General features: G+C 32.0%; 1 protein-coding gene across 4 annotated transcripts in view; it reads right to left on the reverse strand.

The window, feature by feature from the left end:
- Nucleotides 1-16,744, reverse strand: part of LOC123710043 (facilitated trehalose transporter Tret1) — a 40,767-nt gene that overhangs the window by 6,519 nt on the left and 17,504 nt on the right. The window contains exon 1 of one of the 4 annotated variants that reach the window (XM_045661716.1): nucleotides 4,652-4,841. The exons of 2 other annotated variants lie outside the window; for them this stretch is intronic. Coding sequence is in view for 1 of the 2 variants with exons in the window: in XM_045661711.1 (XP_045517667.1) it covers nucleotides 796-945 (150 nt within the window). In the remaining variant the exon portion in view is untranslated. Of the gene's footprint in view, nucleotides 1-795; nucleotides 1,003-4,651; nucleotides 4,842-16,744 lie in introns of those variants that run through there. One more of the 4 variants, XM_045661711.1, reaches the window with a different exon arrangement.

The following is a 16,744-nucleotide window of genomic DNA, read 5'->3' on the forward strand; positions in this document are numbered from 1 at the left end:
TTTCTATCAAGATCGCAATAAAAATTATATTCATTAGTTACGACGCAATTCGTCCTAGAGGACCACGTCAGATAGCTCTGATTAAAATGTAAATGAGAAAATAATGCAAAGTAGATATTATGAACGAACTACATATATATAATAGATGGGATAGTTTTCTTGTGCCTTCTAAACATTAGAGGTTAGCTTCAGTAAAATCATCTTCAACGAGATTTTCTGTAATTGTCATTATAAAAGAGTCATTGTATAATTTTGAAAAAAAAATACCGAAAATTATGTAGCAATTATTTTATTATACTTTTATTTTAGACCACCCAATTTTATCGGCATGATAAGATTAAGATAATATTAATATGCATCATACCTACACGAAATAAAAATGAGATATGTAGATATCACATATTATTCCATTTTACTGTACCATAAAACATTATTTTCGTAGTTTTTTTACTTAAGCACTGAAATGAGGCTTTCATGGTATCACGTGGGTATTTTGTGGGCTTTATAATAACCGCAATAACTTTATCTGTTTATATATTGCATTATTAAATTATGCAGAACATTAACATGTGAAGAAAAAAATTAATGACAATTTTCAAAAACGTCAATGTCAACTATGTCTTTTAATTTTGCGAGGTTATTTTTAAATATCAAATATTTGTATTGTTTCTTTATTACCACAGCTGTACTTTTAGTAAGTGTTTAATATTTTGTCTGTCATTGTTTAATATTGACAATCGCTCATCACAGACTATCAAAGTAGTAATGTAAAGAATAAAACTAAAATATATTTACCAAATTCACACGCACTGGCAGCGCATGCATTGTGGTGGATGCCATACTTGTCGTGATATTTGTAAATAAGTTAGCTGTTAGTACACCTGTGGCTAGTGCTGGTGATAATGGAAATAGAGCGAACCCCATACTATTATTTGAACCGAACATTTTCACTTCACTATAATATTTATATTTAAGCGACACAATTGTTTACAATTTTGTTATTAACTAAGTTTATTTATAACAACTTCGCATTTCGCAATAAGATCACAGCTTGTTTGTTGAAACTACACTGTTTTCAAGTGCAACTGTCAAAAATGAGAGAAATCACAAGTGATATATCTATCAATGATAAAGTACAGATTATGCATTAAAACCAAGGTCGTGAAATATATTTTCTGTTACCGTGTACATATCTCATAAAATACTCTGTTTTTTCTTATGTGTTTCATACGTACATAACTGTATCTATTTTAGTATTTAATATAGTTTTACATTACTATATTATTTTTAATGTGTCCGTTTAGTTTCTTTACGTCTGAGTTCACAAAAAAGGCTCTTAGAAGTAAGATCGCTCATTTCCATCTGTTTTTTACTGATATTATTTTGTGATATTGTTTGTAATCAAAATGACGTGTCTATTTTTTCAAAAGTTTCGCAATTCTTAATCTTTCATTATTAAAAAAAGGAGTGCCGCTACAACCTTAATCGTCTTGACCTTTGAGAACAGATCAGACTTCTTTGCTATACACACGCAGACTTTTTGAGTCAAAGTAAGGTACGGTAGTTTCTTTATGATGTTTTTACCGTACAAGCGTGTGTAAAATGCGCTCATTGAGTCCTTTAATGCATAGCCTGATTCGAAACTACGAAGTCGTGGAAGCCGCACGCTGAAACACAGCTCAAATCTTAACTTATAGATTGCATACACATTATTACTATAATTACTATCAATTATCAGTGACGTTTTAAGAATAATTACCTATACGTTATTTATTTGGCATGATATAACACTATCTTGAGTTATAATCTTAGCAAAAATCGATCGCACGCACAAAATTAGCAAAATAATATTCCACGTTGATAACTGACAGATATAATTGTTGCGGTATTTGCTTTTATTACTTTTCTTAATTGTCTTTAGTAATACAATTACTACTGTCAATTATATCCGTATGAAGGAAAATAATGTTCTATACAGTATAAAAATGTATTTGATTGCTTTGGATACAATAATTATTGTGCAGAATGTACAAGATCTCGATAAAATTATATTCCTACGTCATGTAATGAAATTTAATTTGCCATTATTAACAAATTAAAGCAGTGTTGGCCTAGTGGCTTCAGCGTGTGACTCTAATTCCTGAGGTCGTAGGTTCGATCCCCGGCTGTGCACCAATGGATTTGCTTTCTATGTGCGCATTTAACATTAGCTCGAACGGTGAAGGAAAACATCGTGAGGAAACCGGCTTGCCTTAGACCCAAAAAAAGTCGACGGCGTGTGTCAGGCACAGAAGGCTGATCACCTGCTTGCCTATTCAATTCACAAACGATCATGAAACAGATACAGAAATTTGAGGCCCAGACCTAAAAGGTTGTAACCCCATTGATTTATTTTTATTATGAACAAATTGGAAGAGATTAAAGGATGAGTAACGTGTTACTTGTTCTATTTTTATGACCTAACAATATTGTTAGATGTATATCTAGGCAGCGTAGTTCCGGCCAGCCTTGAGAATAAAGATTACCCTTTCATGTTTCTTTTAATTTTTAAATTTGTTAAACCGCAAATAACCTTAAAGTTGAATTACTAAAATTAATATTATTAAATATATTTTTTGTAAATAAATAAACATCTCATTATAAAAATTGATAAGCTTGGAATGGAAATTGAAATATCACTTGTTTTAATTGATTACACTCTTTAATAGCTATTTACGTATTGTAAGCAAAGGAAAAACACATATTTAATATTTTTTAGTAGGGTAAAATGTTTTAATTGTGTACACAATAAACGATAAAATTTAGAGAGTAGATTAGGTGGAACGATCTACTAGAACCAGTGTGATCGCTTATGCACTATATCACCATCACTATATGTTTCGACTATAGAGATGGTGAGTTAGAGTCCTTCAAGGAAAGAGCGTACCAAATTCATAACGGGCCGGCAACGCACGTGCGAGCATTCTGTCAATGTGAGTGGGCGTCCTTAACATCAGATTTCTTCTTCAGAGGCGATTTCATATTTTAAGACTTTCTTAAAAACAAAATCTTCACTAAAGATTCAAACCTTTACAGATTCACTAACAATCATAAACAACATCTCAACCTTTCCTTTGCTCAAACGGAAAACATTCTTATTGTGCAATAATTGTTCAATTATAAAATTGTAAGTGATGAAATTATTACGTCATGTACCGTTAATGTGTCAAATTGAAGACACCCCACTACACAGGGAATCCTAGAGTAGAGGCTAGTGGACTTTGTTTTTAACTAAATGTTCCTTTTTTTATTATGTATAATAAAGTATTTTCTATTTATCAAACTTTAGAACCTCAAACTAAAGAGGCTTGAGTATTTTCACAAACACCATAGCGTGTTTAATTATCCTAAATCAATTCGTTCCACATATTAATATTATACAAAGTCTAATTTTATGTAAATATTCTAGAAAGTTCTAGAAATTCTAGTCTAGAAATGTTTTATATTTGCAAATAATAATACATTGTTATAGTAATTTAAATTTAACAGTTGTTACATTTATGAAACGTGTGGCTCTCTTTTGGATCTTATTTTTGCTCGGTACGGAATTTGCGGTAAGTGATTTAATTATTAAATAAATATTTCGTTTTCATGGCTTGAGATTTGTGTTAAGGTTTTATATCTCTTGTAACGGATAAAATCCGTTAATTTGTTAGACATTAGTTATCAAATCTCTCTTTATAGACCTGCTGTGATTTTCCAACAGTTTAATCCAGGATTATTGTCAACAAATCGATAATTAGCTAAATATAATGATTGTGAATAATAACATTGAAGTTTTATGGCATTGCATTATCGCATTTTCTATATCTACATCTTTTATGCCATAAATGACCACTAATGAAAGTAACTACAATAAAGTATTTATCATACAATAATGATAAAGATTTATTATAGTTATTATATGGCTTTAAAATACCTACAATTAAAAAAAAATGCAATTATCTCGTTAAACTCTATTAAATTATTACACTCGTTACAAAATATTTTTTTTAATTTGACTCGTTTCTTGTTCAACGTATCTGTGTCGCAATCTAGCGATCTAGAAGTATCCAGGGAAATTGGCAATACAGGATTTGTAGAGTTATTATTGTAAACAGATACTTTTTAAATTGTTTATACAAAACCAAAGATAAAATATATAGTCGAGCTCATATATTTTATTAAAAACATAGACATTTGTATATAAGCCAGCGCTCTTGTATATTTGATTGAAGCATTTCTATAAAAAAAAAAATACTGTACTTTCGAGTGATCTTATCACTCGAAAGCCATAGGCAACTAATTTATTTAATTATTTTAATGTTGCAGTATTTTTTGCAAAGAAATGTAGATAAATAAAATATTACAAAATCGCTATAATTTTTGGTGATTGAAGGAATTTGTAAAAAGTTTCACTTATCCTGTATACATATGATATATAAAAATTATGTTTCATGTATATTTCAAAAGCGTATGCTACGGAAGCCTTATAACATAGCATGTGTTTTGAAATGTGAAATGATTACACCATAAGACCAAGAAAAAGTTGTGCATACCTGACACACGTAATTTATTTTTCAAACGAAACTATTTCTAGTTTTACTAAATAAAAGAAAAAAAAAATACTTACATAATTAATAAATGTTGAAAAAATGTGAAATCACAAATTCGCGTAAAAACAATCGAACTAATCCTTTGTCGGATAATTCAGAATATTTTTTACGCTTTCCATGGACTATGGCCAGATACGGCCTATTTTTCTGAACGATACATTTACACTGAATGTAGCTTGTCAACCAAGCTACATCAGATACTGAACAAAATCTCCACGTACATAAATGACGCATGCGCATATAATAATGCCGCCGTTTCACTCGGCTACGTGCGAACTGTGCAACTTTATTTCAACAAAGTCTTCTCTAAGTAACAAATTTATTGAACAATAAATGGACACTTAATAATTTAATTCTCAAAATCAATTAACATAGGCAATACGTATCTATAATTACTAAAATATGTTTTTAAAAAGTATAATTAGCAATTAAGTGAAATTTAATTCAAATTTTAAAACGTGTTGATGTTAACAGTGACATTTTAGAACTAGGCCCTAGCTTAAGAGCATAGCTTTGAAAACGCAGGAAATTCCATGCACGGAAGTTGTTGAAGCGGAAGGTGTTTTTATTTCCGGGAAAACATATGTCACACGTATTTTTCATCACAAAAGAATAATCTGTATCATAAAACTCCACTATACAAAGAAGATATAAATTTTAATTATTTTAAAGTGTATGTCTAATAGACCAGTCTCCAGTCATCGTCACATTTATCTGTTTTACTGATGTACCTCTTAATACCTAGCCTCGTGTGCCTTTGACTTCTGGGCTAAGACCATATGGAGATTCTAAGTTAAAGCGTCTAATTTATCCGATTTTAAGAATATAGTCTAATGATATATTATCTAATTAAAATCATTTAAAGAACGCTATGAAATTATAAGCATGATTAGTACTGATATTAGGACACATAGTAAACTTCTTTTAGCTTTCAAATGTCTAATGAAACAATTTAATTTTAATGATTATTATTTATTGGCCCAGTTGGCTTCAGCGTGCGTCTTTTATCCTGAGGTCATACTTTCGGTCCCCAGCTGTGTCCATTGGTGCATCTATGTGCGAATTTAACATTCGCTCGAATGGTGAAGGAAAACATCTTGAGGAGACCGGCCTGGCTGAAACCTAAAATAAATCGACGAAACAGATACATAAATCTGATGCCCAAATTTGAAAAGTTTGTAGCGGCACTGATGTTTTATAATTTATAAACGACGTTGAGGTCATATATATGTCGGATAGCTCCTACTTAGTTGCTGTTCACACACATTTTATATATAATAATTGCTTACTAATGTTTTGCTTTTCTACAATAATGCTTACGTAAAGGTCAGTAAGTTCAGTATATTTCCTAGATACGCGCTCTATCTAGTGTATATGTTCAGTAAATTTCACATCTGTAGAATGATAAGTCATGTCCCAACTATCTTTTAGATAAGTTTTAGATCAAGAGCCTACAAGTTATCTTATTCGACAGAGAGCCTCTTACTAAGAGATTATTTCAAGTATGGATATCATTATCTTTTCGAAATTCGTTGTTTTGAGGTAAACATTAGTAATTTAATAAAAAGTATTGATCATATTTTAATACTAACTGCAGAAACACAAACAGATATACAACGATATTGATATACTATGACAAATTAATCAACTATGTCAATTTAAAGATAATTGTGTACCTAATTGATATAGTTTTATGATTATTTGAAGGTTTTAAGATAAATATGATTCTAATACATATTAAGTTATGTAATAAATCTGTAATACTGATACAATAATATTCTAGGACGAACAAAAATATTTAAGAAATCGTGCCTACGTCCACAGTAGAATACAAACATGTTTTACCAAGTATTAAAATACTTTTGTGTCGAATAATATTTCTAAAAGGGTCTATTACTCTCTCAAACCAAGGACAATAAAAGTAGATGGTCCTTGGTTGAAGGTTGTTAAACACAGGCGTTATATGCCAAATTATAAAAATAAAAATTTGGCCTACAAAGATGGGCGTTTAAAAAATAGTTTACGACGATTATATAGATTTCATAAAAATCTAAGCCGAGTTTTACACGACAATTCTATATTTTTTCGAGATGATGATGAGCATGACGTACAGAGTACAGACCCGAGCTGTAACGCAAGTTTCGTTTTTTACTTCGAGAGCAAACAATGGCGCGAGAACGTTGAGGTATTTGCTACCGCAGCTAATAAATGGACTACCTGGTCAGCTATATAACGTAAAACAACGTAAAATGTAAGTTAAAGAACTATTTTTTACGCATTTGTTGCGCTCCTAAACAAGACTGCTATGTTTGCATTAGTACAAACCACAGCAGTTTCCAAAATTAACATATTACGATTTATATTATATATATATTGCACTTAAAATTAAGTAAACGTCATCTTATTCATCGACAAAATATATTATGTCACCTTTGTATAGTGTAATAACAAACTACATATATACGTATATGTGTATGAGAACGAGATAAATACAGACATTTACATCGGCTTTAAATTTGACACCTTTATATGGACAGAATTAAATTGTATAATTGTTTTTTTTTTACTAGTTAGGTCGACATTGATACACTTTCGCCCGACCTACGGTAATTCCCAACGTGAAATGTAATGATTTAAAAATGCGACCACGGTGTTAGGCAACAAGTGATCCAATTTTGTTACTTGAGACTTGAGAAATGTTAAAGCGTGAATCATTAAACTTTTGTGTCAGGTACAGAAGGCTGGTCACCTACTTGCCTATTAGATTAACAAATGACCATGAAACAGATACAGACATCTGAGGCCCAGACCTAAAAAGGTTGTAGCGCAGCTCATTGATTTGTTTATTTTATGACGTCACAAAGGAATTGGTTCACATTTGTTTAATAATATTTACGTACCATAAGTGGATCTTAACAATTCAGTCATCGCTGGCATTAGTAATAAAAAAAAAATAGTTTTTTTTTTCATTACTAATACTACCATTCTTGGATGTCAGAAACAGTTATGTTACTAAGTTAATAAATAAATGATAAATGTCTTCATATGTTTTCTAAAATCAGTTGTTAATAATTGACGATTCTGTGAATAGCTAATTATAGTTTGTGCAACCTCTAAGACCTATTAAGACGCGTTCCGGTAAAGCGGACTTGCAACAACTGACTAGACTCAAGAAGCAAAAATGTTTTTCAAAGATTTGCATCTTTCGCGGCATACAAACAAATCAAGAAAATGCGCACCTGGCAACAAGGCTTTTGGACACTATTTACACAGATTCAAACTGAAGACAAGCCTCGCGTGCGATTGTGACTAATTTGAAAAATGTGCTATTTTGAAAGAACCTGGCTTCAAGAGGGTATCCAAGGATGGGCTATCCGACATGTTGATTGAGCACAGATCGCAGTTGAAAGAATTCTGCCATAGGATTGTCAAATATGTCACTAACATAACAAGCACAAGTGGTAACGCGAGTCCCGCTGACCAGCGGGATCCAACTCGCCCATAAATATCTTGTGGTTTTTTTCGGAGTAGTCACGGAAGACGCCAAGCCTTTTATGTAAACAAAGTCCATTTTTAGGAGAGGGGAGATTTTGTCACTCGCCTTCTGCCTAGATATCCGCCGAAAATTTTAAAATTATGTAAAATAATTGTAATAATACATTGCTTCAATCCAGTAAAAAAGTGTTTTCTTTCAATGTGTAAAAGCTATGTTAACAAAAGACAATACTATAAAAAACCTATTAAGATTGTGTGTGTTAACCTAGTGCTGTTTTATCTTATGAATCCCCAGATTAATCAACAAAGGACATGTAAAATCACGAACAATGATTTAACAACATAATAAAGTTTATTCCACCACAATGTTTGTTTGATAGTTATATCTTCGTGTCAACAGCGATACTGCAAATCTCGTAGAATTTCGTATCTAAATATAACATTAAGCAGCCCAGCCAAACAATATTCTCTTAAACAGTTTTTATCACCTTCCTATCTGGAATAATACTTAATGCTCCAACATCAGCTACTTTTAGTAGAGTTGGTGCATTCATTTCCTATTGTTTTTCTAATACATTATTTTATTTTAACAGGGGCCCAAAAAGTAGGTGGCTCACCTGATAAGGCTCACCGCCAGAAGGCTCGCTAGTGCCGGGCTTTTAATCATTGCTACTAATTTTTTTTTAAATACCCTCAAATTGATTCTGAAATACTGCAGAGGGTAGCTGGTGGTAGTAAAAATTACTTTAAAAACCGCTCAGTTGTTGAACGACGAACGAATAGTCTATGGTATTATTGGTAATAGATTATGTGGCGTAAGGCATTGGATACTTTCTTGGAATAGATTTTACTTTGTATTTTGGTGTTTTTTTCACATCCTCTGTATGATTATTTTGCCGCATAATTGCTACTGCAAAACAGTCATGTAATAAGAAAATCGTTATTTTGTTAGAGTTTGAGGATAAAATTCAATAAAACCAAAGATAAAGAATAGGTTAATATGTAGTAATAGTGATAAGTCCGAATGTAATCAAGATAGGACATTTATTGTGACGTTTCTTTGTTTTAATAAATAGGTATACAATTTTATGATTTATCAAATTAAAGCTTTATATAGCGAAATGATGATTTCATTCCTATCCATTCACATTTCCAACAAAGATTAGAAGAGACTTTTAATTTAACTTTTCCCTAACATGTTAAGATTTCTTAGAATTTACTAAACCATTAGGTACTTTCGATTTTAATATATAATAATAAACTAACCTAAGAACATTTATTCAGTATTTTTATGATACTTTTTTATGACATGTTTTGTTATGACTTTATTGTAAGGACTCGAATAATAAAATATGGAAAGTAGAAGCGTGGTCGTCTCAGGCAAGTTGGCCGTACAGTTGCAGATGAGGCAAAGAGAGCCGGAAAGACTTGGAGCAAAGTGAAAAAGAAGGCTCAAACCCGAGCTCGATGGAGACTCACTGTCTATGCCCTATACCCCATCTAGGGGTACTAGGACATTAAGTCAATTAATTCAAGTTTTAATGGTTGTAATTGTTAAAGTAAAAATTCGTTGTAGCCTGTATCGTATACAATATGACCTTAGTAATGGTTGTTATATACTTTTTGATGACGTTCATTATATTAAATATTGATGGCGTTAATATACGTTATTTCTTGCCTTTCATCATATATATCCTCCTGAATTCTTCCAATCTACTATCCTACTACACAACATAAAAAACCCACTTCAAGTGTTTTTTAATATTTTTAACGGTTGATATATAACTTTACTTACGTTGTCGGGATCCATATCATCATAGGATTTCAAAGAAATTAAATTCACCGTATTCACCATAGTGTCTCAGATGTCATAAATACACATATAATAATACGTCTGTAGTACGGGAACAGAGTCCACATCAAAAGTTCGGGTAAAATAATATTTTCGGGTTAACACTCAACTGCCCTTGGGTGTGTCAACCTACGATTAAATATAAAATGTAGCCACACAGCCTTATAACACAGTTTATATCTTTTTCCTTGAATAAACCAAGTGATACATTTGTATCTCGGAATCCCCGAACGCTGTCAGGCATACAGAGAATGTCTAAAGAAAAACTTGTTATTTCAACGTAATAAAAGTTTAGTAATTAATTCAAATCAGATATAATCTTTATTAGAAAAACTAAAATGTGCTAATTTTCCAAACTACATAACAATTGTATCCAAGTCTTCATAAAATGTACTACACACTCTTCATTTCTATAATATTATCTTAAAGTTGATTTAGCTGTTATGTTTACGGTAAATGCCTCTTCTAATTATATTGTAAGGTTCAATTTTTTTATTCCTAGACCATATCTGAAGAGCAGTTTTGGTCAAGTGGCTTCAGCGTGCGACTCTCGTTCCTGAGGTTGTAGGTTCGATCCCCGGCTTTGGGTATATGTGCGCATTTAGCTTTAGCTCGGACTGTGAAGGAGAAGATCGTGAAGAAACCGGCTTGCCTTAGACTAGGTGATACTTTTCTATTAGATTAAATATTATTATGAAACATATACAGAAATAAGGCACTGATTTTTGTTATTATTTATTTTATTGTACCATTTCTGAATATAATTATGGTAGAAATAATTGAAACATACATCTTTAATGCGTCGTAAACAGGTAAATTGAGTCGGAGAAATGAAGATACTTGGCTGATTAATGGCGGCGTTATGCTAATAAATATTATAGATGGAAGATCCGTAACGGTTGGTTGATAATGGGTTTTCATAGTAAAAAATATACATAAGAACGAAGAACGTCATTTATATCAATGTTTAGCGACAATTCAACGAAGCCTAGTTTAACAAGATTTGCAAAGAAACTGAGTGAATATTGCGAAAATATTTATAAACTGTATGAAACAATGAAGGTACCTATGTTTGAATCAAAACTAATCCAAACCGATAATCCAGTGGATTCAAACTCCTACTCAAACTCAAAATAACTTTATCCATATTAAAGGTATATAAGATTGAATTGATATTATGAACGTCAGAAAAGAAGTTAAATTAATTGTAAATTTACTACCAATTCGCAAGTCAAGGGCGTAAATAGTAACTCGGGCGGAGTACTCAAGCGACCACCACAGTAGTGTCTACAATCAGTATGATGATGTCATACCCTGAATCGCATTGGGTCCTTCGAGCTATTTAGTGGTTAGACTGGCTGAGAGATCCCGTGTGTTGGACTTGATATATCCATAAAGAAATAACTTAAACTGTACAATATAAAAACTATAAAAATGTAGTTCAATTTAATTACAGCAATAAAAGCCTTATTTAAAAAGGGTCACGTAGTTCTCGTTATTACAATTTCAGGAGTCGTATCACGTTCTAATGTACGTCAGGACATGTTACTACGCTATATGAAGCACGTAGACCAACACGTAATAGCGAACCGGATTCCAAAAATTTCCTTATGTCGTAATTATATATTAAACATTTACTCCGATAAGCCAGCAGATCAAGCGACGCAAGTGGAAATGGATAGGCCATACACTCCGAAGAGATTCCAATTATATCTCCAAACATGCGCTTGATTAGAACCCGCGGGGAAAGCGGAAGCGTGGACGTCCAAAGATAACGTGGCGTATACATGCAGATGAGGCAAAGAGCCGGATGGACTGGAGTTAAGTCATGTCAAATCAAACCTTTTTTAGTCCAAACCCTCTCGTTGTAAATAGGAGGTTTTCTGGAGGTTCCTTTATAATTTCGCCGTAGCTCTCATGCCAATTGTAAGTTAACAAACGTGACGCTATTAAGAATCATACAATACGCAATCTATTTAATGTTTAATACTTTAGATTTGACACCTTTATTAATTGCAAAAGGCCTGCCGAGAGTACGCGAGGCCTACGCCCAAAAAGAATTGTTGACGATCGTTTCTCGATATTTTGTATAATTAGCAAGAAGTGTTTTTAAATAACAATTAATTTACGAAAACATGTTTTCGTATCCCCACTATTCATGATGTCTCTTGGGGAAAAACCTAAAGTTATCTTTTCAGGAAGCTATGTTGCAATTTCAAAACCTTCAAACCTTCTTTCATTGAAAAATAATTTTAATGAATTTCGCCAAATGGCTGAGACCTGGTTGAGTCAAAAACCCAGAACCTAAAAATTAAGTTAAGCCTTTAACCTTGCACATACTCTCGACTGTAACCTCGAAACATTTTATTGTAATCGAGAAGCGGAGTTTGTTACGCATTTTATATAAAAAAACTTCAATCATGTAACGTAGCGTTGCAGTGTTTTGTTTTTACTGAAAAAAACTTACGTAACAATCTTTGTTCATTAATTCGACGTAGAAAATGGCGCGACAACGTGTCGTATAAAAAAACATTTTTAAAGAAACTTACGGTAGTGTCGCACTCGCCCTAGATTCTGTGTTCATCTAAGGCCAAGATTTAGAGTCGAGATCAATGTTAAATTCAATACGTTATGTACGGGAGTAATATGTCACGAATTTTACACAAATTACACATACGTTACTATGTACTTTCTGTAATCAGTCACGTGACACAAGTGGCCCTGCTACTTGTCCGATAATATTACATATGTACGCGGGTGGAGGCTCGTCGTCTCGTGAGTCCCACCCTCAAATACTGCATTTACCTCATAATATCTACATATTATCTTAGATTTAACACTAGTGTTAAAATGGGAAATTCCAAAGACCATTGATATATATTTGTAAGATAATGCTTAGCATAAATTTCGTATAGTATAAAATATTTAGGATCCAGACAGCAGACAACATTTAAATGAAGAAGAATCGTTAGTGAGAAAGCCCTAATCTTCCCCATAGCTCATTAGAGGTTACAACTTATCTTAAAAGAGCAATAAAGGTTAACTTGATTAGATATGAAACGCAAAACAACGTTCTATGATAACGTATTGTAATACAACTTTCGTATCCTGTGTTTTAGCTTGTAATGCGTCAGTACTACTTAGGAATCTATTTATTATGACTTAATAAAAAATTAAATGTCATGTGTCAAATTTTTTATACCAATTTCACGCAAACATAATAATAATAAAGCCTCGTTTTTATTTTCATAACCTATGTACATTTCAAATACAGTTAGTATTTACTTGGGTAAATGTGAGTAGCCTGTGTAACGGCTTCTTTCTTTTGTTTTTCCCATTCTTCTTTTGCCCGTTGGCGAAGTCACATAACTTAGCTCAACAGATTTTTTTGAAGAAAAACAATTAACACAACAACATTGTATAATGTGTCAATTACATATATTAGCCAGGGTTTCTTAAATCTGTCGATAAATTTAATAGCCAAGTAACGAATGAACAAATGCAATCACACTGTCATTCCTATACACATTGGGACAGATAAACAACAAAATAATTGCTCATTACTAGACAATAATTAGCAATCATTTGATGCATTTAATTGTGGACTTTGAAATGTAAATATCATAAAACTGCGTAATATTACCGGACTATCTAGAGATATAGAACTTTGTCTGTAAAATAAATACTGATTTTAATTTACAAAATAAAAATAATAAAAACTTTAATTATGACAAAAGGGTTGTGACAAAATTCATATATCGCTAGTCCCCAGACTAAGGAGTCCCTGTGTTGTGGGTACATCTCTCATTACTCAGTGGTAAATCTTACATCTATAAACAGTTTTTTTAAGTAAATTTATTTTTAACATTAAATTAAGGATTCCCGAGAAGACCCTGGTATAGCAAGTAAAAGCAACACCATCACTTTAGCTTAAAATTCAGAATCTAGACTTAGCACTAAGTATGACACCATTGCGTCTGTAATTGAACCCTAGAACTCTAGATAATAACTTCACGTAATAAACGGTGTAGTACGTGGCCTCGGAGACAGCAAAAAATACGATAAATTTAAATCAGTATCAGCCAACCAAACGTTAAATAAATAAAAAAAACAATGGAAAATGACTAATGAATAACACGTGGAAAATGATATCAGCTGTTATCCTGAAGGTAAAACATATCTACAGCGGAAATCTTAAATGATGTATGTCACAGTCTCTATTGTTTATTTTCCCGTAAAAATCATGACTATGGTTTTAATGAGTACAAGACATTGCATACGACCTTAGTTCATTCATAAAGTTTTGTCGTATTGGTCCGTACTTTAAATCCTATTAATACGAAATACGAACAAATCATATAAATGCTAAAAAAGGATGGCTCGCGTTTATTGTGTAAGTGCTGACATTGGTAAGTATACCCGCCCTTACTGTGAACGATATGCTCTTAAATTGTCTTCTGGCTTGATCATAAACGTAGAAATTATACGTGCCTGTACATATTCACAAGATCTATTACAGAGGGAACAAGGGTAAGTTTAACAATTTAATTGTTGATATTGACCTGTTTGCTTCATGTCGGCAATGAGAGTTCCGACATCTAAGTTCCTCAATGGAATAAATTCTGTATCATAAGTTTTTTAAAAATGTATACGCTAAACTACCTTGAGTGTTCTTCAACTAACTTGAGTTGGTTTATTGCTTTTGTAATAGATTCAGGTAATTGTATTAAAATTATTTTATTGTAACTTATCCATCCATTATTAAGTACTTAATTATGTGTAATGATTTCTTTAATGGTGTAATAAAACTTAATATTTAGTAAGTAAGTTGGTTAGTTATAAGCTTTAAATACTTCTAAAGAAATAAAAATATTCTATTCAGTATAAAATAAACAAGATGAAGTTATTTTACTTAGTTAGTTTAGTACATCATACATATGCCTATATACTTTATTTAGACAGGTGGACAATTTCATGACTCATATATAAATACTATTGCTTTTATGTATGACTACAGACAATTTTAGTTATAAAATTAACTATTTCTTGAAGCATAGACCGCAAACATTGTTTTCACTTAACCGTGCAATGTTTGTTGTTTGATTTTGTTAAACAATTTGTTAGATTGCGTCGTATCCATTAGGGGATTAGCGTTTATGTACCTATTTATGTCTGACTTGTCTTATGTCTCGTAACTATAAGTGTTGTTTTTCATACAAATATTTGACGCCAACGTTTATTATTATTATTTAAGCTTCTTACACATCCAATCAATAATTGTTTAGTTTACATTTTTCAGTATAAGTATTAGTGCTGGTATAGTTCTAAAAATTAATGTTAGTTTTGTCTTTTGTTAACATAGCTTTTACATATTAAGAAAAACACTTTTTGAACGGATTGAAGCTATGCATTAGTATGAAAAACTTACAATTATTTATATAATTTTAAGTTTTAATTTTTTTCCGACGTTTCGCGTGCTTTTCAGCGTGCGTGGTCACCGTGACGTATGTTAGTTTTGTTAGCATTCTAGTATTTTTAGGGTAAAAACCTCCCCCATATTCTTAGATATTTCTCTTTGTTTTGCTGATTATTTTACGTTATTTGACCATCTTTTAGTAGATCCAGTAGTACCATTCCATTTTGTTCTTTTAACTGTCCGCCTTATATCCTGAGCTCTAGATATAACACCTGTCAATTAAAGCCAAGAGCTAACAAGTGCATCTGTTAGTTTTGTTATGTTACGAATGTCAACATTTCTTGTTTTATTCTTCTCAAATTTAAGATCCTTTCCATTGCATGCTGGCACGACAGGATTTCTTCTTAGTAAAACCCCACGTTTGACTTGCGTATGTCAGACAAGATAGAATATTTGAATCCATAATTATATCCTTCTGTTCTTGACTGTGTTTCCTTCACTTTATCGTTTACGCCTATTTTGGCTTTTGCCAAGATTCAGTAGTGTGTGGATACTGTGTCATTCTAGTGGCTAGGTGTTTACAACTTTTGCTGTGTGCATTACCACTTACGTCAAAGATAAACGTGATAATTCCGTTATGTCTCAGATTTCTTGAGGAATATTAGACTGAAAGCTAACCCTACTTTGCTTCTAAAGTAAAGTGACGGCCCATATGGGTTCAAAATGCTACTGGATTTCACCAGCATCAAGATTTTCTTTTTATATTAAATAAAATAAAATATGTTTATTATGGAATATAAGATATGGGTATCAGAGACATCCAGACGGTAACATCGGCGTTTGTTCCGAGTATTAATATTAGCTTATGTTCTATATTCTAGTACACTAATTACTCACTCATACATAATATTTTCATAAATATATTGCGAGGGAAAGGTAAGTTATATGAATTACCTTGAATTTATCTCTCAGAGATTACCTACATTTTAAATTACAGATTGACCGAATAGCTCTCATCTGCTGGATGAAACGGACGACATCAGCAGCATGGCCCCATAACAATAAGCCATAAGTTATTAAGCTTAAAGTAACTAAAATAAACAAGTCTGTATCGACATCATCATTCGCTCACTAAGAGCGAATCTTTTTAACCAGATTTTTTTTACAAGAAATTAAGTTGTATCATCCAGTTTCAATTCCTCATCATTTATAATTGTTCTAGAATCCATAGCCTCACTTTTTGCACAGAATTTAATGCAATTTGTTTTTTTGCATGAAGCAGGAGGTTATTCATGCTTAAACAAAAATTCAAAATTTGTTGCATATAACTTATAAATATTTTAAAGA

The sequence above is a fragment of the Pieris brassicae genome, chromosome 5 (genome assembly GCF_905147105.1).
Source record: "Pieris brassicae chromosome 5, ilPieBrab1.1, whole genome shotgun sequence".
Classification (NCBI taxonomy): Eukaryota; Metazoa; Arthropoda; class Insecta; order Lepidoptera; family Pieridae; genus Pieris; species Pieris brassicae.